Source organism: Vanellus vanellus, assembly GCF_965231255.1.
Source record: "Vanellus vanellus genome assembly, chromosome: 4".
NCBI lineage: Eukaryota > Metazoa > Chordata > Aves > Charadriiformes > Charadriidae > Vanellus > Vanellus vanellus.
In genome coordinates, this window is record NC_138909.1 from 60,498,138 (window position 1) to 60,524,629 (window position 26,492).

Below are 26,492 nucleotides of genomic sequence, written 5' to 3' on the forward strand. Positions count from 1 at the left end.
ACCACTGCTCTCTTCCCTGCCCAGCACAAGTAGCACCCGGGGAGCTATTAAGGGCAGTCATCGTTTGGGTGGAAAGGACTAGGTTAGTTTTTTCATCAGATCAGTCTCCTGACCCAGCTCTGACAGTGCTTGCACCAGTACAGGAGGTGACTGGAAGACAAATTTAGCTTTGTGTGTGCCAATCTCTAAAACCCACAGAAACCCAGGACTATTATTCACTTTGGAAATGCTCACTCTATTTCACTGTTTAGAGTCAGGTTTTGGTTTTTAGGGTGTCCTGGTTTCAGCTGGTATAGAGCATGACGTCTGTGGCATGGAATATTCCTTTGGCCAGCTTGTCCTGTCTACGCTGCCTCTCAGCTTCCATAGGAAGCTGAAAAAGTCCTTGACTTAATCTAAGCATTATTGAGCAACAACTAAAACAATATGTGTTACCGACATTGCTCCCATGCTAAATCCAAAACACAGCAGCCACTAGGAAGAAAATTAATTAACTCTATCCTAGCTGAAACCAGGACATAGGGTTTCTGTTGTGAATATAAAACGGTGAGATTACAGCAGAAAAAGTGGCAGTATACGGACAGACCAAATGACAAAGTGGGGAGGCATTCTCCATACAGACAAGGATCAGGGCATTACACAAAGAAAGATGAGTTTTTTTCAGGAACATCCTAGAAACAGGACCAAACTCAGGAGCCTGAAGGAAACCTCCAACATATGTAGATACGGAAAAGCCAGAATTGATGTTGAGATGCATCAAAGATCTCTCCAGCCAAGATGGGTAAGGAGTAATGCTATTTTACCTATAGAAAGAGTGGCAGAGGAAGGGGAGGGACAAGCAGGCTAACCATTGAATTTAACTACATAAAGAAAATGACTTTAAAAGATTATATGACCTAGTTTCTTGTAATATAATAAACAGACTCATGAAACAATCTTTCTGAAGATTAAAGACACAAGGTGGGAGGGGTATAGGATTCACTTTCCAAATCAAGAGTTTACCACAGGGCTGCCATAAGCTTTCCACAATGAATACTTCAGGTTCTAAAATAACTGGTTCCAAGAACAAAGATTTGAACCACCAGCTTTGTATTAAAGCCTATTTCTTGACCTCTCCTGAGCACCCACCCCTCCCTGCATAACAATTTGCACCAAACACCCATGGATATTTAATATTAAACAACTAATTAAAATTTTTGCTGTTTTCATTGCTTTGAACAAGAAGCTGGTTTTGGTGTTTTCAGGTCTTCATACAAATCGTACCTCTGCAGCTCTCATTCCTAAACTTAATTAATAGTTATTATTATTTATGACTGCACTGCATACTACTCCAAGCTTTAATTTGGTCTTCTAAAAAGAGAGCCTGTGGCTGTGTTCTTGGACTTTTTTTTCTTCATCTTTTTTCTTTTCTGAAATAACATTATTAGTTCAAATCTTGTAGCTTGTTTTTATATGGCTAGTGCTTTGTCTTGTCTCTCTTTTTCTCCCTTTTACCCTTCTGACTTTTTTATTTTTAAACTGCTTCAACCTAACTTCATCCTGATTTCTTACTCATGGATGCTTCAAGGACTCACATAGCTGATTATCATCTTTCCATTGTCATTAGTCCAGACCTTAATTTTATTTCAAAGGTCATATGGTCTGTATGTCCAGTGGGCACGGTAGCTGGCTTGTGTTCATACACAATATATCTTTCTCCTTAACTGATACTCATGAGCCTGGTAGTGCCCTTTGTGTGAAGACTGACCATTACCATCTCCAGGATACTGGTAAAATTTGCCGTTTCTGCTAAAATCCTAATTTGTTCTCTAATTACTCGTACTCTGTTCCCATTCCTCATTTTTCACTGACTTCTGAAATTCCTGCTATCCACAGACACTAAAATCTGTTTCTGAGCCATAAGAAGCAGAAGTGGTCACTACCGCAGCAGCTCACTGTGCTCTCCAAAGTCTGGTTTAAAATCGCCAATGATTTTTTTTAAATGCTATTGGGTTTGCACCATCTTTTTTTTGCTTCTCATGTGCCACAATTTTCCCATCTATATAACGCTTCATTTGTTTTAATAAAATGCTTAGAGATCAATGGATGAAAAGCACACCACTATTACTGTTAACAACATGAATGTTATCTTTTCAACCCATGTCCTATCCAGAGATTGCTTCAGATTCCATTTTCTCTTCAGAACATTTCTAAATTGGTGCTTCATCCTCTGCCCATCCCATCTTCTGCAACTGTCCCAATCTCTGCTCCCTTGTCGCACCCACTCCATCCTGATCACTTCTTTTTAAAAAAAATTGCGGTACCATTTTCCCTGATCATTCCTGCTTATGATGGAATAACTCTTGATATAACTATTCTGTGATGCTGTGTGCTTATTAAAAAGGGAAAAGCTAACATTTGACTGCATGAGCTGTTGTAAAGAACACATTTCTTCTCATTTATTATTCTGAAAGTAACATATAACACTGTCTATAAAGCATTAGATGCATAAAAGAGAGGAACAGAAACCACTGTGACCATTACTAAAATAAATGCGAAGAAATTACATTACCAGAAAACCTTGGCAGAATCAGCTAATTATAGTTGGCACAGATAGATTGCGGATAGCCAGCTATAGTCATCTGAATCCTTCTGTGAGAAGCCTCTGATTTTGACTGCATTTTCCTGGGAAGAGCTGCCCCAAACTGAATTGGTGTAGGTTGAAAAATTCCATCATTTATAGGAATGAAGTCTACAAAATGTTGTGTTTGCTTTCAGCATCTCCAGTTCTGAGAATTCTTTAAAATTTTGACAGTTTTCACAGGAAAAGCTCCAGAATGATTAAATGATCCAAACCCTCTCCTTTGAGTGCTTGTGAACCCTTCTTCTTCATACCCATCAGTCTTATGCACTTCTTCTATTCATACCAGTTAGGATACAGCATCTCGCTACATGATCGCATACTCTGTTTCCCTAACACCCCCCATTCAGTGCACAGCACAAAGTAAATGCCGTTGCTGTGTGTAGAACTGCATTCGTACCTGCTGAAGACAAGGAAAGGTGACAGAGGCATGAAGCAGGGAACTGCAGAACAAGGAAGGATGAGCTTAGAGTAACTCAATGCTGCTTTAACAAACTGCCCCTGCTCCCAAAGTCTACTGTGGTACTAAGTCATGGAAAAAACGTTTTCATCTTTTTAAACTATACAGCTAGCCTGAGACAACGGACTGCATCCAACGGCAATAGTTTTGCTATTAGTATATGGGACGAGATGGAATTCCAAGTGCTCTGCAAAATCAGACAGTTGCTTTCTCAGAATGGCCACCTCCCCTTAGCTGACCCCTTTGAGTGCTCCGGTGCTCATCTGTGTGCCTCAATGCCACACACGCCCAGCGGGAACGACAGTGCCTCTTCAGCTGGTAGGTGCTATGCAGCCCTTAACTTTTGCGGTTGAGGTACCAGAGCGACACTGCAGAAAAGCCTACAAGGAAATGAGTAGCACTGGAGCACTTGCTACTGAGTGAGTGCTCATCATCCCCTGCACTGCGTGCGTCGGGGAGTCTGTGGGAAACACGACGCATGATGACGTAGTTAGAAGATGATGATATAATGTAACTCACAAAGGCAAACAAATTCATGTTGCACGGGTGACTATAAATATAGCATCTCTTTTTTCCCCGAGTAGGTGACTTTGCATCCTTAACACGCTTGTATCTAATCTTTCTCCTTCTTCACGGAAGATACACAAAGAGCAGTAAAATATTGACCAGGTAACTGCCACAAACTGTTACATATTAGGAGCAAAATAGCTCCCAACTGTTCATATCCTTTCCATGCATGAAACCGTATTTAGAAAAGCAAATTTCCCTGCACATGAAAGGAAGATGTTGCATGTGTGTCTATCTTACATGTGCAAAAGAAAATTTTGCATACACAACGGGTATACATACAAATGGCTTTCGATTGCAATGTAAGTATTGCCTTTAGAAAATTGTGTCCCATTAAATAATTCATATTATCCTCCTAGCAGAAGAAATCCAGGAGTGTCTAGTGAGTAACTAAATTAGTGAAAGTGGCGATTCAGAAAATATTGTCCTCTGTGTTGCAATAGTAACACTTTATTATTGTTTTATAGAGAAAACAAACAAATTGGATAATTCGTAGCTCAGATAAGCCTTGGTTAATATAGCCATACAGGATGTGAGGGGAAATGGGAGTGTGCCTTCCCCTCCCTGCCTGGATACCTCTCCTGACGCAGAGCGGGAGGGCTCTGCCACGCTCTCACTTTGCAAAGGGCGGATGCAGATTCGGCTCCATTAACACCAATAAACTGGCTACCAGAGCAGACCCACAGCGTGGGGAGGATGCAATAGGTGGACCCGGGGAAGAGCACTAAGAAATCACTCCAACCCAACCAGTGCAAGAAAGCAGAGACAAATTTTGAAAACCTGCTGGGCAAGATACAACTATGTGTCAAGGCTTAGGCTAGGAAGTCCTGCCTAATTGACAGTAGGGGCTGGATTTTTTATCATGTCAGAAATTTTGAGAATAAATCATTTTATAGAAGGCAGCAAGAAACATTTGCGTTCCAAATTGTGAATAGTGCTGCTGGTATAAAGCTACTGTTTTTAGAGGACGTTCAAATCCATTACACATTGAAGATCTAAATAAAATAGCTGAGCAGGTACAAAATTACATGGAAAAAAATGAGAAGGTAATGTGTGGGGACTAAATTATTGTAGCTTTGTGGAAACTCTTCTTCTAAGTGTTATCTCCATCTTCAAACTCTGTACAGGATTCCTGTTTGTTCCTGGACTCGTACCGACTGAGACTAGGATATAGGTCTTGGCCTTATTATCTGATAGTTTGTAATATCTACTACGTGATGACTTGATGAGAAATTACATTTTTAAAAGCTTGATATTAATTTAAAACTTACAAGGTTTTGCTCATTATTTCTGAGACAGCCTATCCGACTCCTAGTCAGCAGCTACAGCAAAGTATGCTGACCCCATTGATGAGGTAATCAATTATGCTGGAACAAAACAAACTAGTTACTAGAAAGAAAGGAAGCCTATGGTTTTATTCAGAGCCAGAGAAAACAGGGAGAAAGAGCGTTTGGCAAATGACACAGGACAAAACATTTCATTTCCAGGTTCCAAGAATATATATTTTAAATTCATATTAAATATGATTTACAGAATCAACGTTCTTCTATGCTGGACAGCTTTACTCAGAGTGAATGAAGACAAACCAGGGCACACATCCAAAGTTGTGGCTCTATAGGCATGTGGCACGCTGGAACAGAGGTTTACATGCCAGCAACTGCAATTATCCCAACTAGCAATGATTTAGCATTCTGTGATGTCTAGAGTGTAAAAAATCCAGGCTGTACCTTTGTATCACAACCATCTGAAATCCAGGTTTAAATTCTGCCTTTAAAGAGACTGCAGCACAGCTTGCTGCTGTGTGTACGTTGAAGAATAAAAATGATTAATTCTGCCCATCAGTGAAGTTTTCACTTATAAGTATCACAAGCCTTTGCTGTGTGCAGCAGAAAAAATGAAAATCATTTTTATGCTTAGTTTCAAATCCTTATTTGAAACCATGTAACAGCGCTAATTACTAAGCACTGGGAAGACTGAATAAAATATCATAAAATGCTGACTTAAAAAAAAAAAAAGAAACCAACCACAAAACAAAACACCTTAAACCTTAGTGCATTTACCACATTCTTATTTCTTTAGTGTATGATTTTACAATCCCAAGATCAGAAAAGATTTTCACGTTAAAATTAACAGAAGAAAGTAATTGGGAAAGAAGTAAATCAAAATGGAAATATATCATCTAATATGAGCTCCCATGATGAGCTGAACATCTGAAAAAAGAGCAGAATGATCAATTCCTCACCACAAGAAAGAGAGATGCAAAGATTGGCTTGGGAAAAAAAAAAAAAAAGATTTCCTTTTGGAATCACCTCAGCGGGAGCCAGAGGAAGCTTTGCACCCAGAGACCTAATGTTTTCTGTTAAGCTAACAAAACTAGTCTGTAAGAAGAAAAAAAGTAAGACTTCATCTTTTCATCCCCTTCCACTTCACTGCTCATCTCCCTAGTGCTTATCTTGATCCCAGTTTTCTTTTTCTGAGGATTTTTTTCTCCCTTCCCCCCTTTCTTTCCTTCTCTTTTTTGATGCTGACGGGGGAGCGTCATGGGTGCCTGATGGCAGCCGTGTCCTAACAGGGACCCTGCCTCTCTCATTTGCATTGTCAGCATTTGCACATTCAGCAATTGCAGAATATGCCACAAAGGACCCAGAAGGGATCGGTGATAGAGACAGTGCTGCAAATTCAGCATGGCGCTCTGAGCCTCACAGAGGACGGGTACGGAGTATTGTGGCTGGTGTGGGGCAGCCCAAAAGCCTGCCAGTGCTTCCGGTCATGTTAAGTGGATTATGACCTCAAAAGAATCATGGAATCACGGAATCACGGAGTTTTCAGAGTTGGAAGGGACCTCTAGAGATCATCTAGTCCACCTCCCCTGCCAAAGCAGGATTGCCCAGAGCACATTACTCAGGACTGCATCCAGGCGGGGCTTGAAAATCTCCAGAGAAGGGGACTCCACAGCCTCCCTGGGCAGCCTGTGCCAGTGCAATGCCTTGTGTCACAGGAAAATTCAGACAGAAAATATGCAAATAGTCTTCCTAAGTCAGCTGTTTCCTGCCCAGTTTGCCACGGGGGGTGTAATGCAAAACTTGGCGTGACTGAGGAGGAAGGCCCAGTGGGCATTCCCGGAGAACGTGCTCTAGGATGCCTCACCACGAGGCAACAACAGTGTGGCTATAGAGGTGTTGCCAAAGTGCAATGGTTGCTCCCTTTACCAAACCAGAGACTAAACTAACAGAGAATACACTACATACAACATACACATATTATTCTTGAATTTACAAATGGAAAAATTCTCATACAATGTAGTATTCCTCTGAGGTTTTATGCCATGTTCTTCTTTCAGTTATGCTACAGCAGACCTGCCCTGCCTAACTTGGACTATAATTTGAACAGTAACTTTTATGCTAACACTACATAAGCAACAATCAGGAATGGCTTATCATATTGGGAGAGTAAGGACAACCACAGGCTGCCTGTAAGCTGTAGGGATACATGGCTCAGTCTGCACACTGGCCCCCTTGGAGTTCAAAACATTCTGGGGGTAAGACTCCATCCAGAGGGAAGGCGTTAACAAAGATCATAGACTTGAATGAAATGCCACTAAAATATAGACTATCAGGTACAGCTCTACATTAGGCTGAAAATGACTGCACTTTCTAGTGTTCTTGTTATCTTAAAAAAGCATCTTGAATAATTACTCACACAATTAAAAGGAATAAAATTGGATATTCTTGGTGAAGTTAGCTTGGCGTATCATTGAGTAATTTGTCTCATTTTATCTACTAACAGCATGCCTAGAAATAAGAAAAATCTGAATTTTAACCTTGAAAGATGAACTCTACAAACCCGTATTTCAGCGTATGCATTGTAAGCCCACACCAGGGAATACTTTCAAAAATAAAAATAAACTTTCAAACTTTGAGTGCACTTTAAGGGTCAAAAAGCAATGGGAACAAATGTATTATTTAATCACAAAACCCATACTCTATTCAGTGCAGGGCTGAGGAGGGAGCTCAGGCTCCCAGAGGCAAGTGAAGTGAGGACTGCTCTGAGGGGCTGCTGCAAACGGGGCTGGAGCTGAGCTTTCCCTCAGCCCTGCCTCTGCCTGGGAGAGGTGGGGAGGTTGAGGAGCTGGAGAAGGCAGGCAGCTCTTAATTAAGAACAAGCTGCCATTTTCTCAGGAACAGTGAAGCAGAGAGGAAAAATGGGGAGGAACTTCTTGCTAACAAAAAATGAAGCCATTATTCAAAACTGAGAAGAAAGACCTTTACAAGTATTGGCTGCTCACACATTGCTTCGACTCCATGATAAAATTCTTATCCTTTTTAACGGCATGTTGTTACCAGCTACATCTTTATTACAGTGTCTGTGTTTCTCCTTCATCCTCATTAAGAGTAAGGTCCATTTCTTACCTGACCGACACAGGCTCTGCTCTCATTACCTTGACTCAAAGCTAACAGTAACTTTAAAAAAATGCTCACAATAATCACCAGCTATAGTATGCTTACCCTGAGGTAGTTGAGGGTGAAGTTTGTCAGACCCATTCGAGTGATGTTTTTGGACAGCTGCTCCAGCACCTGAGGGTCTTGTGCCTAAACAACAGAGGAAAAAAGAATTCTCACTTTGCTTTTTGTCTATTTGTTTTTCTCTATGTGCTTGGTGGATTGCAGGGAGGGTTCTCTGAAGAGAGATGCCATTCCTATGGAAAAAATACACATTGATGCTAAATTTATGTCATAAGCCACAGAATTCTGTCTGCACAGAAAAACGCAAAACCTTATGAAATTGGAACAAAATAGAGACTGTTTTCCCATACCTTCTTTCTGTCTTTGCCCATTCAAGAGAGAGACCTAGGAGGTCTGGTCACGCACAGGGGGAACAAGCGAGCAGGGCCCCACCAAAGAGCTTTCTGAGGGATCAGAGTACACTTTGAGCCTTCCATTTGTTGGCTGGGAGTCCCAGGAGACTAAGCACATAAAGGCAGGAATAAAGAAGGTACTGCTTTCTTTTTGTGGATCAGAAACTGAAGCAGAGAGAACTCATCAAGGCACCTTCAGCAGAGCTGATCACCTAAGTGGCATTAAGCACAGGCTGGAGAACCCTTCTGATCCAAGTTATTTTCCCAGAATTAAACAGGAACAATGCAAACACAGTCCTTCTCTGACCCTAGCCAGGAGCTTTACCTGGGAGACCAGCCTCCTCTTTAAAATGAGATCAATCTCATTACTAAAATTAATACCTGCTGGTTGCTGCTTAACCTGGTCTACTCTCTTTGAATTGCAACCCTCTAAATACAGATTGCTGCTCATGGCCATCCTCATTGTCCCTTAATGGGATACTGTTGAAGAGTTCAGAAGATCAGCCTTCTAAAATAACCCTAAGGCAGAAATGGTGGGGCAGATTTTGAAAAGTATTTTCTTCAGGCCTGTAATAGCATTTTACAAAAAGGCCAGGCTGCTTAAGTTATTTAAAATTCCTCGCTAAGAATATCTCTTTATCTATGGATATCTAAGTAACTTGATGACAAAATATGGGCACATATCTAGGCCTGTGTTCTTACCCTTTATAAAACCATAGTCCTGCAATTAATTTTGTATATGGAGCACTACTAATCTGAATGATTCTACACTGAAGAAATGAAAGTGGCAGTAAGACTCTGTCCTTTGTTTCTCCTCAAAAATTTACTTTATAATAGTTTTACTTCAACCTGTAGAGTATTTAATAATTTAATATTCCATTGTGTGTGTTTTCATGCAATTACAAAAAAACAAGTCTTGAAATGTCAAAAAAAAAAAAAAAAGGATTAAAATTCCAAAGGTTTCTAAGCAAAAATTTGGTAATTACTTATTTTCTGTCTCTTACAAGGGTAACAGTTTGCTTAATTTAAAGCCTAAATATAATTCGTACCTACAATGATGAAAATTCACTGAATTTAGTGTAATTCATATCAATAAGAACAGATTATGGGCCCAAATCATACAGACCACCAAATGGGACTAAAAGGAAAACTATGTGCTAAAACAAAATGAAAACATAGCAACAGTGGCAACAATAGAGCACTGAGGAACAAGGGGGTGATGAAAGAACTTGTAAATGGATGTAGTTGCAGGCAAAACAAAATATTTATAGTTAATTGCCTTGGGTGTGAAATTTGCCGGAGTTCTTCATAAACCTAATCTCATCTCTTTGCATTAGGTCAAGTGAAAAAAGGATTACTTACATGCATGGCTAGAATGCTGCGTGGGACTAATTCTCTGTACTGTCTAATAGTAAAGTGCCATGTTTTTATTCTCATAAGATCATCAAAAGTAAACTCCAAGATAAGACGTCCTTCTGTGCATACCTAGAATACATAAAATGCATGAAATAAATTCCCAGAAATTTTGTTTTCAGTGGTATTGTATCATCGATTAAACAACATTCAAAAACATCAGAGCAGTATTCTATTGTTCATCTGTGCTAGATTAATTGTTTTTCTTTCTCTTGGGGAGAAAAAACAAATGTGGGAAAATGACTTCATAAGCCTTACCGCGGAGACAGTAACTTATAATACTATAGATTTTACAGCATTTTACAAACATAGAATATTGCGTGCGCTAAATCTTATTTATTGCATCAATTCTCTTTCCCTTGCAGTGCGCTACTGCTAATTAATGACTGAACCTTGTAGTGGAGGTGGCTGTGGTGCAACTGCGCGCACTTGATGTCAAGTTGCTGAACCAGTCAACTTGATGTCAAGTTGCTGAACCTGTTTTATATTGCCCTTTCCTTACAATAGCTTGGCATATAAACCCTCCTTTCGTGTCCAGTTGGAGTACACAGAGTCCTGAATGTCTGGGGCCAAACCTGATTTTTTTCCCTTTTTTTTTCCCCTTCTTGTCTTTTCCAAGTGTTCTTGGCTTTTCCAGGCATTTTATCCTATTTTTATTTTTCATTTCTTAACTACTTTTATTAACCCCACCCTTCCAAGGAAAGCCAGACGAGGCGTCTGCCATCAGGCTCTATGAACCACGGCAGGTTTGAGAGCCAGGGGAGCAGAGAAGAGGTTGCAGTCATGGATAACAGAGCTACTTCTACAGAAAGTGGCTCATGCAGCTTTGCGAGGGGTCTTGTCTAAGAAAGGAGAGACAATATGGGAGGAATAAATGCAGCAAGTGGGTACTGCCTGGAAATGAAAGGCAAAATAAATTACTGGGGAATTCTAAACAACTGTCCACAACTTTATGCGGAAAAAGCACTGTGGCTGTGGTGGTCTTTAAGGTGCAAAATACATGCCCGGCGTGATATCCTGACGGGACTACTGTAAATGATGCATGATCTGAAAATTAACTCCCTCTGTTGTTGATTTTTTTCTTTAAATTGGATGTTCAGACTTACAATTCCTATTCAAAGTAAATTTGCAAGTGCAGGGTACAGAGATTTTGTGGAAACGGAGTGTAACAGCTTTCAATAGAAAAGGTTCCTGTTACTTTAATTTTGATACAACTAATATTTGATTGAACAACTAGCCATCCTAGATTCAGTTAAGTCTGTTGAGCCCTTTTACAAGCCTCAACTCGGACTTGGCTAGTTCCCGCTCAGGCAACGTGTGGCTTTTCTGGTTAACAGTTCACTTAATGTCATCACAGCTTTTCCTCCTGCTTGTTTCTGCAAAAACACGTAGGTAATTTTAACAGGCATACTATAGAGAAAAATCACTGTAGACCTATGAAGGAGAACCTTGCAACAGGTTTCCATCTGCCCTTTTCAACATACCGTAGTGATGCCTTCAAATTTTTAACGTGACTTCTTTTGTAATTTGACCCTGATTTTGATTTTCTCAACAGTTACATTATGATAAGAAATTACACAGGGGTACACACGTGCACACATAAGGATTCATAGAAGAAGAAAAACATTTCTTACTGATGTTACTGTGTTGAAGCCAAAGATCCTCGTTACTGACCACTTAATATGAAAATATTTCAGGTTTAAAATATTTTTTTTATAATAATACCTGTGGCTTCTCAAATGTTTCTTCTGTTAAGCTCAAAACCCCACAGTTCTTAACAGATTTATTTTATGCACTGGCATTAACAAATTTTAATAGAAAAACTGACACACATACCTCATATCACAGTGGTAAAAATTTATACATCTTATAAAGGAATTTAATTTCCTTATGTAGAGCAGAATTTTACACATTGCTTTTAATCAATAAAATTGTTGCCGTTCTTATTTTAAATGGGCCTCTTTTAAATTTTTTTTTAAAGCTGCCTTTTACATAGAATCCAAAAAATCAAAAGGGTCTCCAATTAAGAAAACATTTTCTGTTGTGCTGAATTCATGTTACCGTACTGTGAGCTCTGACATTTTGTTTCTGTGGTAACCAAAATCAGCTGATTAGTTGGCATGGCAACAGAAAAGATGTAATCCCAGCAGACACACTCTAATCAATGCCCCCAGCACAGATGGTCTCCGGAGGATCAACAAGAAAGAGGCTGGCAGGCATTCAGTATATCACGTGATTGCTCTAGACTAGGCCAGGAAAAAACTAAAAAAGAACATTTCTCAAACTAACCAATAGCTTTTTAACCCCTTCATTGCACTTATTAATTGTAGGAATTTCAACTGCTCGCACCTACGAAAAGTCAGCGTCTCACTCTCCTAACACCGGGCATCTTTAAAAACTCTGCCCTCCTATTAATGACCATTTCTCACGCCTGACTCCATGCTTGAAAAGGAACCTAAATTTTATACAAATCTGAGAAATGCCTGAGATGATTGTTAGCAAGGATTAAAATCATTGAGTTTCAAGGGCTTCACCTATAAAATCCAGCTGATGGCCCCACTGTGGGGCGCAGGAAGAGAACGGTTCGAACATGGGGGGCTCACTGCTCTAGTGGTGAAGGCAAAACTCACCTCTGCCAATCTATCAGGAAATGTAAATAAACACCGCTACCTGCGGAAAAACAGTTTGCCTACACATAAAGCTGGAGTGTTGGTAAACACAGTGAAAACGGAGACTTAGGAGGACTCCTAAAGCTCCCCTTTACCTGGAGAAAAAATGAAGCATTTACCAGGTAAACAAACATGGTAGTTAGGCTTTCAGTCTCTTCTTTTACCACATTTAATTCATCCCATTGAACTGTATTGACCTCTTTGTAGTATTTATTTATACCTTGATAAAACAATTCTAAAGTGTGTGACACTTTACAAGCACCTCTTGCCCTCTCAAGACGAGCTGGACTATTCTTATTGTTACTATTAGGCATGTTCTAGCCATATTGTTTGAAAAAAAATATTTGAAATGCCATTTCATGTATTCGTCCAATACTGCAGTATGCAGTGAGTTGCTTTAACTAGGAAAATGTCGAAATGAATAAAATGCAGCTGTGGATTCCTGATTCAACACGTGATGAGAACTGTTTCAGCCCATTATATTAGAAGTTAGTAAATTTGTAGCTTGCAACTTGTGAAATTGAAACAGCTATTAACAAATATAGTTTGTACTTTTGCATCAAAAAAACCCTTTGTGGTAGTTTCACTGGGTCAAACTGAGACATGATCTGAATCTAAGGAGTTACGCAGTCCATTGGAGTGCTGCTTATTATGGGAGGTCTGCTTTGTTCCACCCCCAACGCTGTAAGAGTTAGGAGTTTACCTTTGGGTACAAGATCTGTACCCTCAGTATCTCTTCTAGAAGTTACACACGTACAGCTGAGACAACATTCTGCTCTAACTTATTTCTGAGAGAGTAATATATTCTTTTCTCCCTCATTCCGCCAACTACTGTGTTTTATTTCAAATACGCTCTTACTAACACAGCCATATTTTAAACATACAGCCATTAAACCCCCCCGATTTTTTGCCTAGAATCCAAATCACATCCCCACCCTGAAGTTTTCTACCAGGATACAGAGGTTTATATTGGAATCTGCAACAGAAAAGTCAGGGCTGAAGCAGGCGGTGCATTGCCAGGGCTGCAGTGCCCACGGAGGGTCTCAGTGCACACAGCAGGATGGTGCCACGGGAGGCGACTGTGGCCCCCCTCACATGAGGTGTGCCACCAGCCAGGTCCCTGCTGCTATTCTGTCTTCTACTTGCTGGATTCTGGTCTCCTTTCCAAACTGACAACACTGTAATGTGCCGTCATAATAAGTAAAAGAAACTAATTTAATCAAGAAAAGTGTGGGTTTTTTACTGATTAAAAAAAAAAAACCCACCCTTTTACTTGCTATTGCATTAAAGCTAACACAAAGGGAAATGGCAGACATTGTTTTATGGAGTTACGCAAAGCAGCAGCTACTGTATACCCTCATCGTGCCCTCTGCACATGGCCAGCGCACACAAATCCTCATGGAAAAGAGGTGCTACCTAGGAATATCTGGTTTCTTTGCATATCTCTCTCTCTCTGTTTGTGTCTGTGTAAGTCACAGGGAGCTGGAGCGGGAGAGCTGGAACAACGACACCATTAAATGCACACCTCCCAGCTCACCAGTGCTCCGCACACCAGCCGCTTCCTCTCCCTCTTCTTTGAGTCCCATTTCAAGAGCCATGAAGATGTCAGGGAAGACACTACAAAGGGATGGGACTCACATACGTGCTAACACAGCATAAGCCATGTGGGCACTGGTAATGATGCTGTCAACAGCCGGTGCCTTTTCCGACTCTAAAACCTCCACAGTCCTGCAGGCCAAGGGCAACATGGACAGGTTATCTCCTCCTGCTGATCCTTCTCCTTTTGTGCTTTTCTCCATGCAAAGGTTAAAAATCATACAGATGAACAGGTAAATGATGGAAAATCATCATTTCCTGTTAATTTACGAAAGGGTACATTTCCATTTTGAAAATCAGCTTACTGTTTTTTTTAATATAACAAAATATTTGCTTTAATTTGTATTTCACACCCTTTATGTACTGTTGTTTTTTTTTTTTTTTATAAATATATGGCACTCAGTTCAATTACAGGACTAGAAGTAGCCAATGCACAAAGATAATTCACTATCAATTACAAATATTGAATATTCACTAACTGCCTGATCCAGAGCATGTTTAAATCAATTGACTCCTTCTTGCCCTTTGGACTGGCATCCTACTGTATTAAATCACTATTTTCCTAGAGATTTATAGTCCTTGGACTGGGTAAGTATCAAATGTAAAGCATACTATCCCAAATGGTAGGTACCAGCAATGTGAAATCTCATTGCTTTAAATTCAAGCCCAGCGAAAAGAAGATGGGCAGGTTGAATTTAATTCGCGTACAGCTGATGGTTCTGGCAACCTGGCATTATGTGCTTCTCTTGCAATCTTCCTGGGAGAATTGCAGGGAATGCCCAAAGAATTTTCCAGTCACGTAATGAATATAGAAAATAGTAATTAAATGGCTTCGAGGGTTTTCAGTATTAGAAATAATCTCAGTCTACCAGAAAAATGCAACAGCCAGTATTTTTCACCCTTATACACACTGAAAAAGAAAGAAAGAAAAAAAGAAAGAAAGAAAGAAAAAAAAAAAACAACAAAAAAACCAAACCAACAACATGCTTTATTGAGTCTTCCCTGTTACCTTGGTAAACATGGGTTTTCCATGCTGAGTGACCATGGTGCATTGATCACAGTCCACTGTGATGGATGAGTTGTGGTATGACTCTTTTGAGTGCTTGAGAATGTAATACAGGTCTGTTACACCTCCTTCAAAGACAGTGCTAAAATAACGAGGAATGAGGGTCCTTCCAATTGCTGTGAGGAAAATACAAAGCAGAATTCAGCAAATGCTCTAGGTTATAAAATCTCAAACTATTTGCTAACAGAGCATGAATAATTTTAAGCGCAATGAAATCAAACTTTCCTGTAAAGAATATAATACTTGTTCTCTGTCTGCTGCGGAAATGAAGTTGCGCCTGCTCCCATTGAAATCAATGAAAATGGCTTACGCCAGTCAGAGGGAGCGGGCTCATCTTATTTAATCATTTTACATTGATGGCGAGTTAGAGTCACTCTTGAAACCATCTGCAAGGTTTTTTGTCCCAAAGTAATTATTATACAGAAAGACACATGGTGTCAATTATGACTGAAAGTTGGATATTACTCATAAATGTATAAATACAAGTGGTAGGCATTTACAGAAATATACTCGTACACCCAAAAAGGCAAAGCACATTTATACAGGGGGGTTGTGTACACATATAAGTTTGTCTGTGTGTGGGCACATGTATATTTATATATACCCACCCACACATACACACACACATTCTTGATTGAATAGGAGGGCTACTGCTGAGAAATCAGAGTCCTGGGGATTGAAGAAGGACCTGAGAGCGCAATACAATACATGTTACACAATATATGACTACCCACAGGTCTACCTAAGTTGTCTCTTTAGAACAGAAGTATGTTTGTGATAGGCTAGAACGTCTGATCCGATATCTGAACTAGCATAGACACACCATTTAAACCTCAAACCATGGACTCAAGGTACCCACTTCTGAAATATTTACTTGGCCAAAACTGTCACTGAAGTCACAACTCTCACTTCAATAGCAGTTTCGGGTAAGTTTTACAAGGTCTAATTCCAAATACATAATAGTAATAGTGAGCTTCTGGGTGTATTTCAGATGCACAAACTAGCAGAAGCACTGACATCAAAGGCAATTATCTCGTATGCAACTGATGTTTTCCACATCCTTTTTTACAGATAAATTTGGATGCAACCGCAAGCCTGGTATGACAGAACACTTCAGTTTATAATAGACCGATACTTCCATACCGAATGACTCATTGCTTTGCATGCATTAATCAATCCACCGTAATTCTGAGTGGTGGATACATAAAAATTGCCTCCATTTTACAGAGGGAAAAACCAAACAATTTAAACTGTGTTTTGGAAGAACTGACATAGAAAAGTCCCCATCAACAGGCAAGATTAGAGCTTATTAGTTCCTAATTCTTATTTGTCTATTTGGACTATAAGGTGAATCATGCTGCCCTCATTTGCTGAATACTTTTGAAAGTAATTTCTAAAAAAATTATTTTCATAGGAATTTTGCCAGCATATGAACAAAGGCTCCTGACCCTAAAAATGTATTTGCAAGTGGGTGTTGTAAATTAAAAAGTATGGCGTTTTCACAGAACTACTGTGAAAACGGTTTCTGCTCTGTGCATTACAATGTGGAATATTGCATGTGAAGTCATAATGCACATTATATAATGAAAATATACAAACATAGAAAATTAGGACTTGTTAAAGCTTTTGCCGTATTCTTAGATATTAATGTAATTTAAGGTACAAAAATATGCCACACTCTCTGGAAGTGGCTGACAATTCAGTGAATATGTTGAATGACTATTCTACAACTCTAGCTCCTAAAAACCCCACCCACTCACCATGCATATATTAATTTTCTACAGTCTTTTAATTTAATTTAGAAAAACTGAAGTCCAGTGTATTAGCATAGGACTCAACTCAGGCTTTAACTCAAATTTTTCCATGTCGGTATGGTATATAGTAAAACGTGAAATTTACCCATCAAGTTAATTTCTTGCTCCCCTAAGGCTAATTAGTGCAAATTAAATTTCCTGCTAATCATCCTAAGCAGCGAATGTGTGATATGAAAATCCAGCATTCCTACTGATTGTGATAAACCTCTGTCCACGTGACTTATGCACTGCATAAATATCTTGAAACTGTTTTAACTGCAGTTTATAGACCGTTCCCAAAGTGGCATGGTCATATGGCATTGCTTTTTGCCTTGTACTCACAGCGCCAACACATTAAGGAAGGCTAGAAATACATTAAATACCTTATTCTTATTACTTTTCCTAGTAAGCATTATCGGTGTTTGCCACAGGGATATGCTACTGTGAACAACAAAGTGGGGGACCAAAAGGATGAAGAGGAATAGAAGTACCCACAAGGATATGCCCCATGGAAGCTGATTTTCAATGACAGATGCACACGCTGACCCTGTCTGTCTGTAAAATTGAAAACAGCTAATGCAAATGGCCAGCGTAAACTACTAGAGCTAATGTTCACCTCCAGAAGGAACATTCATGGAAACCCATATTAATAAGCAGACCTGTCCTTGGGTCACCGTTTTGCCTTGGCACAGAAGACTGAAGAGGTTTCAAGGCTTTGGTTCTCTTCCTGAAGCACTCAATGGCTTAAAAAGATCATTTCATTTCTAGGATAAACATGAAACTCTCTACAGAGGTAACAAAGCTTATTTGTGCAGGAGATGGTATTTCCAAGAACAACAAAAGGCTGTGGAACAGCTCCTATAAAGTCTAGGGATCATCACAAACTTTGTGCATTTTAAGCGCAAAGGACTTTTCCTTGATTTTTTCTCCTCCAAACCGTAGTTGTGTATATGACTTCAAGCACATATGTGTGCGTACCCTCAGCTCTGCTGCATGCATACATGCAATCCTTTCCTGGGCATAGGAATATGAATGTGATCAATGTGCTCTTCCTTCCCTTCTTGCCATACATGGACACGCTCAGGTGTGGATGTAAACACTCCAGTTGTGTCTGCCACTGTACATCTCAACAGGATTTTAGCAACACCATATATCTTCTGCCAGAGTCAGCTAAAGGCTAGGAGTCCTAGGAGGACTCCGAGTTACATGAAGGCAGGATTGTGGAACAACTTGATACCTGTGGCCACTTCCGGATGTAGTTTAGCCATCTTTGCACCAGAAATGGGAACTCACACCTTACACAGCACAGAGCAAGCTGGTCTTGGGTTTGCAGTTCCCCAGAGGCAGCCACAGACAGTACATCGTGTAGTATCTTATCATCCCAACAGGGCTGAAGGAAGCCTTATATGCTTCTGCCATTGGAATTCCGTCATGGTTTAGAGCTTGGCTTTTAGTTCACAGAATACACTTTTAAGAACGCATCTCTGTGCGTGGTTTTTCAGTGCTCCTCCCTCCCACACCACACTTCCCTAAAGGAGCATTGTACGGACACCCTTAGAGGCAGCACACAGACCTTTGCCACAGGAGCCCTGAGACTGAGTGTTTGCAGTAGCAGTTTGCGTATGGGGACACTCTTGTAATTTCCTTTCCTGGTGTCAGGGCCCTGAGAGCACCCTGAGAGCACCTCTGCTCCAGGCTTGGGCTGCCGAGCAGATTTTCTTTCCAGCTTCTCAGGGGAATTGTTGCCCAGCTACTGCAAGGCTTTCTGCCTACATCCTTGTGGAGTTCCCTGCAACCGGACCTCCTTCCAGTCTTGTCTCCTATCCAACTGTTGCTCTTTATTCTATTCTACCCCCATGGTCCAATCCCCCATTTTCTTACCTTGTGATTGGTGACTTTGCATAGGTTATCTTCCAAGCTCACTGTTCAACTCCCAGTATCTCCCTGTCTTCTCTTCTCTCCCTCTCCTCACATGCTGACCCTTTTTCTTGTGCTCAGGGAGGCTCACCAACCCTTCCCTAACCCACCCAATTTCCTCGTTCTCCTTACTTAAGCAGGCTGGGCATTCTAGTCTCAGTCTCCCTGTTCTTGTCCACTCTCCCCAAAAGACCAGCTTCATGCCCACTTTCTCAGTGCCCTTTCTACCCAGCCAGGCTGTCTCAGCTCCTTGTCCCAGGCTCCTTGCCTCAGCAGTCTAAGCCCTCTTTCTGGATCTTGATTTTGTGGGTTTTTTTTTCCCCAAGATTCTTTCTCTGCCCTTTCCCCCACTCTGCCTCCTCCTAACAGCAGATTCTTTCTCCAAACAAACTCCATGTCTCCTTCATTCCTTCAGCCTCTCATCCAGCCAGGGACCAGCCAAGAGGACCTCTTCCCTCTGTGTCCCCCACCCAGCCAAACATCTCCTCGTTCCCCATGTTTTTCTCACTGACTTCCAACTCTCCCCTACTTAATCAACTCTCCCTCACTTAATCATCCTCCATCATCTCCTTTCACCTCCCAGTTACTATTTCTCTCCCATCTCCTGCATCAGTGTCATCTTGCCCTGATTTATTCCCTTCTCTTTTCTTTCCTCCTCTTCCCTCTTCTTTCCTCTCCATTCAGGTCATGTTGCTTCCTTTACAGGGCCACCTATCCCGGGTGCATCTGCCAGGAGCAAAGGAGAAGGAAGGGCCCCCTACTTTCGCATGCAGCACTGGCTGAGCCTTCCCCGCAGGCTTTGCAGTGGAAATGCCCACGAGTTCACATAGCGCTGAGCCGCAACACGTCTAGTTACTCTTTGCAGTTGGCATGTAGGTAGCCCCACCGGACTCCTATGAGGACCCTTACTATGTTCCTGGGAAAGGGAATCCTTGGAAATTTTAGCTGTCAAACTCCAGTAAAGCCTACACTGAGTACTTGAGAATGGGCACTTTTTCCCCCCAAAGATTTATAAATCTGCTAAATTCAGTCAAATTTCCACAAAGAGGACAAAGGTGAAACCCCTGCCGCAAAGGTGAGGAATTCTACTCCAGAGCATACAGATTTCTGGGCATTTACAAAAAACAAAGTTGCAAGACTTTTGTAACACGGACAAAATATTTTTCCATTTTGGGGGAAATAAGAAAAGCTTTTTGGCTTAAATAAAAAAGAACTAGCTAAAAGCAAAAACAATTTCAGCTTTATTGGGTCAAGTTTGGCAAAATCATAAACAAGTAGAAAGAAGGCCTTTTAATGGGACTTACCAAAGAATATTAATAAGAGATGCTATATCATCTGCCTGCAAGAATACACTGGAACAGCCATGACTGCAGATGCTGAGGCTCTGAGCCCGATACTTAGGCTTAGGAAAGCAGACGTAGGTTCATACCTGCATCTATACAAATACTAACGGGCTCTTACAGCCACATTACCCAGAAAAGACATTTTTATAGCGTGAAATGTGACACCCTGCATTGTAAGATACTGAGCATACTAGAAGGAAAATTCATCTGCCCCTCAGCATTCAAGCTTCAATTCCAGATCACTGGAATGCTGCTTTAAATCATCATTTTGTCCTGGGCAGCATCCTTCATCCCTAGCTGAGTATCTGGGGATGTACCATTTCCGATGAGAAGCCAGCACTGCCCCTTAACACTTGCTTCATTTGTGCCAACAAATCCCCAGATAGCAAAACAAACTGACAAAGATCAGCTAGATTTACCAACAGGTAATAGTTATTTATATGAAAATGTCTATAGGAAAGGCATATCTGAAGTGACTGTTTTGCACAAACTGTAATGCTGTCATCCACTGGAATGACGTACCTTTAGCCTATTCAGTGGTGTAACAGCTTGGCTACATGTGATTTTGTATACCTTTCCGGTGAATCAGAGACCTAAATACAATTTTAGAATTGAAGTAAGGCAGGTAGACTTGTGACACTCCCCCAAACATAAGCAGTCCAGAAATGAATTAATTCAATCTATGAACATAGGCAAGAAGCTTTATAGGTCAGTAGCAGTTATATTATATATAATTTCTTAAATATCATTCCTGGGGAATTCTAAAGAAAAGAATGAAACCATCTGACATATTAAATGGCCCAAGGCCTGCCTCTCTGGGAGGGAGGCAATTAGGTCACGCTCCTGTTTTTTGGCCTGGGCATGCAATGAGAACGATTAGGTTGCCCCTCTGTCATCCTGATCCTAGCAATCATTATTTTTCATGCTGTCCTTTCATTTTTCCCCTCTTAAATATGTTTTCCTGAGTGTAAAATACCTTATTCTGTTAGGAATAAGTTTAAGTCTAAAATTATTTTTCCATTCCAAATTGAGCCAAAAAGTCCAATGATCTGTAGGTGGGAATGGGCATAATTTGTGAAGTTCAGGGTTTTTTGTGAGCCTCAGACTAGCTATGAGCAGAAAGCCAGTTAAAAAAATAGTTTGCAATGTAATTGTGGTACCACCGCACACCATGTGGTGGTGATGGTACTGTTAGTGGTTTTTTTTCGCAAGGAAAATTTGAATAAACCAGAAAGTAAACATGTTTTTCTAGTTCACAGGAAACTGGTATTATTTGTGGGCTAGGAATAGAAGAACACTTCCCCCCCTTGTGTCCCAAATATAGGCTGTCAAAATCTCAATGCCCTCTCTACAGAATGAAGGTTCATGGCCTCTTTGCAGGAGCAGGGCTTGATAACAAACCTCTCCTTGCTCACTGAGCTGCTCATGTGTTGCCTTTACAGTAGAAGCTCTCAGGGGCAGAGACTCAGATTTAGCATATACATATACACCATCTAAGATAACTGCCAAGTTGGTATAGAAGTGAAACAATGGAAGTGTTAATCAGTGAAATAAAAATATTTGGTTTATTGCTTCCAGGCTGGTTTTTGCAGCTCTGAATCCTGTCAAGTCCTATGTCTTCAATTAAAGCTAGGACATAAAATAAGTAATAAAACAGACACGAATATAAAAACATAAAATATAAAAAGCCTTTAAAAGTTCCACAGAATCAGCAACAGAATGGAAAAAAAAAAAAACAACAACGCTGTGACTATAGCTTAAAGGAGCTCTGTCTGGAAGCTCTGGTGCAGCCTGCAGCTGATTATCTCATCAACATCCTATAGATGGGCTTGAGAAACTCCACTGGTTGGGGCTGTGGGTTTTTTTGGCTCCCAACACAAAATGTTGAGCTGTCGTGTAAAGCTCTAGTCAGACCATGAAAGTCTCTTGTTTGAGAGATTGTCATAGTTGGATCTCAGTAATTAAATGGAGATGCCACAACCAACCCTCCCTCAGCCAGATGTAAGGGCTAGGGAACCAAGGAGAAGACTTCCCATTGATTGCAATGAGGTTTCCTGAGCATTGCAGAAGAAAGCCTGAGCTTTCTGTTAACTGTTAATGGATATCTCTGGGCATGGTTAATTGACATCTATGTGGGCCAGAGCTTGGTATGTTCATTTACATATATTTTTATAACCGAAATAAATGAATCGGTACACACAGAGCAAAAACTTCATGGAGTTACATAGTGATGTCATGGCTGGTTTTCTGCCTGTAGTTCTATTTGCCCAAATTTGTTCCAGCGAAATAGCACATCAGGTGTGTTCCCTCCTAGACACAGTCCATCTGGCTGGGCTTTTCCTTTTCCCAGGAAAAGCTACTGTTAGATTTGATAGCATGGCACGAAAGGCAGTGAAAAGACAGTCTAATATTCTGTCTCAGAGATGTGTGGGCCATGTTGATTAAACCACCCACATGTATCCAAGGCAGAATCTGGCACACACAGGCCCGTCCTTTATTTCTCCCTATCTAGTGGGTAAGATTGGGTTCCTACCATTTAGACTACTTATAGAATAAAAATTATAATGTATGATTAATTTCCACTTGTAGGAAATTTCTAGTTATTTGCACAAATTAAATAGTAAGTAAAATTAAATGCATGATTTAAAAAATATTAAAATGGTATTAATAATAATATACCAGAGTATACTCGTATACTATAAATAATAGTATACTGGTAATATACTGCAATGTATTTAAACATTCAGAAAACATCTGTATAACCTACAGACATTATAGATTTTAAACTCCATGAAGTCAGAAGACAGTGGAAGTACTACCTCCATATTGGTAATAAAGCACAGCTTTTTGAGGAGTGAAATTAGCTGTATATACATTCTTGCCATGCCCTTTTAGTTTTGTTTTTGTCTTTAACAATCTACTTAGCACTTCACGGAAATTGGGGAAATCTAAGGTTTTTAACCATTTTGCCTTTTTTCTCAGTTTTGTAACAAAACTGCAAAGTGAGATGAGTAACATGGACTCAGCAGGGTGACTGAGTGACTTGAATCCTTTCCACATCCAGAACCCAAGGTTTTGGGGTGTTTTTGTTTTGATCCATGATAGGTTCATGCTATCTGCAATATCTTACTTATTTTATGTCAGTAATATTGCCTACAGTTAAAAGTTATAACCCAAAATACTAAAGCTTACAAAATTGTAAATGTCTAGGTTTCCCTCTCGAGTTCCTTCTGTCCTGTGTAATTCAATCATTGTGTTAGGTTTGACTCTGCCTATTCGCCAATAAGTATTTTCTAACAACAATTTACCCTGGTGAGGATTTGCCTCTATAATTTTGATTCAGTTGACAGTGTATTTCCTTTTTCCAAAAGTCTGTAACTAGCACTTCAATCCTCTAAAACACACTTGAGTCAAGAACAAGTAACAGAAACTTCATGACAATGAGACCTCAGCTTAACTCCCCTCACCTTATGATCCCTATTCTCATAGACACATAATCTGCAACTCAGTTTTAAATCCATCATCTCTGTGAAGAGAGACAATATTTTACTATAATCCATTTTGGGAAAAATAGTCAGAAAACAACTATAAAAAGCTCTGTGTGTCTCAGTACAAAGCTAAACTGCATCATCATAGTTTTTCAATAAGGCTCAGCCAGCCTACCTGTTACAGTAAAGTTTCCTCCCAACCCTTTCCTTATTATACCCGCAACACTACCAGTCTTTAAAGAAGTGGTCACCTTAAAATGCAGAGTTTTCAGATCTAGAGTATTTCAGCCTTGGGCTAAGACAGTGTGGACCAGAGAATGTGGAGAGGAAGCGGCAGAGTCCAAGACTGCTGTCACAGGATGGCAGATGGGCTTGGAGGGCACCTCTGGGGATAGTCTGGTACAACCCCTCACTCAGAGCAGGGTCACCTGCAGTGGGTTACCTAGGACTGTGTCCAGTCGGGTTTCCAACATCTCCAAGGATGGAGCCTTCACGACCTCTCTGGGTAACCTGTGCCAGTGTTCGACAATCCTTCGAGGAAAACGCTTTTTCTTATGTTTAAATGTAATTTTCTGTGTTTCGTTTTGCGCCCAGTGCCTCTTGCATTTCACTGGGCAATGCGGAGAAGAGTCTGGGTCTGTCCTCTTTACTCTGTCCTCATTATATATTTACATGCATTGATACGATGCCCCTTTCTCCAGGCTGCACAGTTTCAGCACTCTCAGCCTCTCCCCATACTGCAGATCCTCCAAGCCCTTAATAATATTCATGGCTCTTCTCTGGACTCGCCCCAGTACAGCCATGTCTTTCTTCTAAATGGTGAGCCCAAACTGAATATCTTACTCCAGATGTGTCTCACCAGCACTGAGGGAAGGATCACCTCCCTCAAACTCTCCCTAATGCAGCCCAGGAGGCTGTTGGCTTCTTTGCTGCAACGGCACATCGCTGGATCACAGTCAACCTGAACTCTCAGCTCCTTTCCTGCAGGTCTCATAACCAGCACCTCAGATTGAAGCACAAGCAGCAGAGCACTGGCTCCGCATGGTTCTGCACCAGCTTCAAGCTTTAAGCTTTCACTCTGTATCCAGTGACAACACTCTCAGAACTCAGGGAGTCTGCTAACCGATCGTAAAATGAAAACTCGGAGCCCATACAGTTTGTTGCTTAAACAACTGAATTAGGTTTCTAGTAGTACAGAGCAGGCCAGATTCTTACTCCACACTGAAAAATTCAGAATTTCTCGTGGCAGACACATTTCTGAAGCCTATGGTCTAAGCCGATTTTTTAGGCTGGAGGGGAGAAGGGTTTGAGGGGGTTACCCCTATTCTTCTTCTTCCACAGACATACTTTAGATGAGGAAGCTCCAGTTTTAACTGTAAAACTTCCACATCTTATAAATCAAAACCATCACTCCTCAGCAAAGATCTATACGCAAATATTTTAGCAAAGAGAATATTTATATTTGCATAAAAAATCTCCACTCTGAATGCGAATAAAGCCAGAACAAATGGCTTGCCTGGCTGCAGTATACAACCACTCACACTTCTGTCTGTGCTAATCATTCGGTTTGAAGAAATAGTATTTCAGTTAACTTTGTTCAACAACTGCAAAGAAGAAAGTTTTAAAGGCAAGCCAGAGAGGTTATTCACAGCTGTATGACAGACCACTGTCATAACATAACAAACCACAACCAAACTCAAGCAGAAAATGACAAAATGTAAGACCATAAAAATGATGGAAATTGTGCAGGACAGGCATTTTAGATGAACAAATGCAATCTGTACCAGCATAAAGGACCAACACAGCACAGAAAATGATACCCAGAAAAGTCGTCTCAAGAAATAAAGGCAAAAACATAAAATTCAAATGACAGGACACCAAAAGAAACAGACAAAAACCAGGCAAACCATCCACTTGTATTAAATCAAGCACACCCCTGACCCCTGACTTCATCTGACCTAACAGAATACTAAACATGGCATGAAACAAAAAATTATGTAAAAGCACAAGCAAAATGACATTAAGATAAAGTGATATTGGCCATATCCTCACATACTGCCACAATTCTATTATGCAGGTACCCAAGTTGGTCTGGGGCAGAACCTAGACAGAGAGCTCAAAATCAAAGCTTAGATGCTGCAGAAAACATGTGTGTACCTTTCCGTAACTTGTTCGTGCTGGTGGTGGGTTAACTGACCAACTCACGCATTTCACAGCAATCGACTCGATTAATCTCTTGTTGATCTGAATTCAAACAGTTCCACGAAAATTAAGCACACCAATTAGCACCTGCAAAGAATTTGGCCATTATGCTGGGGATCTTCCTCCGCCCAGATTATATAAATATTCAAACTACTGTTACGAAAGTGTTTAGGAAGATCTGTTGTGCTATATTTGCTAGCACAAAGTTGTTCTGAAGACAGATGTCTACAAACATAATTCCACCAGTTTCTGATCTCCACTCTCTCCTCTGAACCATGTTGAGATGGGAAGCTGAGGCAGAAGAAAAAAAAGATCTTACACGTATTCTAGAAATATTATTAAACATTTACAGCCTATATAAGGGAAGAATAAACAACTGACAAAGTACCGATCTGAATAATGCATAGGTCCCTTTCACCCTTAGAAACATTAAAAGGGAAGCTGTGAGTTACTGAGACAGAGTTCCCTGTGTACTGGTTAGCTTTTTCACTTCTTAAGCTCCT

General features: G+C 40.5%; 1 protein-coding gene across 6 annotated transcripts in view; it reads right to left on the reverse strand.

Annotated features, from left to right (window-relative positions):
- The window catches only part of LDB2 (LIM domain binding 2), a 225,383-nt gene that overhangs the window by 39,793 nt on the left and 159,098 nt on the right, over nt 1-26,492 (reverse strand). For all 6 annotated transcript variants that reach the window (XM_082482119.1, XM_082482117.1, XM_082482118.1 and 3 more), the window contains 3 exons: nt 15,190-15,362; nt 9,865-9,987; nt 8,153-8,236 (listed from right to left, as the gene is read on the reverse strand). In XM_082482119.1, the coding sequence (XP_082338245.1) occupies nt 8,153-8,236; nt 9,865-9,987; nt 15,190-15,362 (380 nt within the window). The remainder of the gene's footprint in view (nt 1-8,152; nt 8,237-9,864; nt 9,988-15,189; nt 15,363-26,492) is intronic.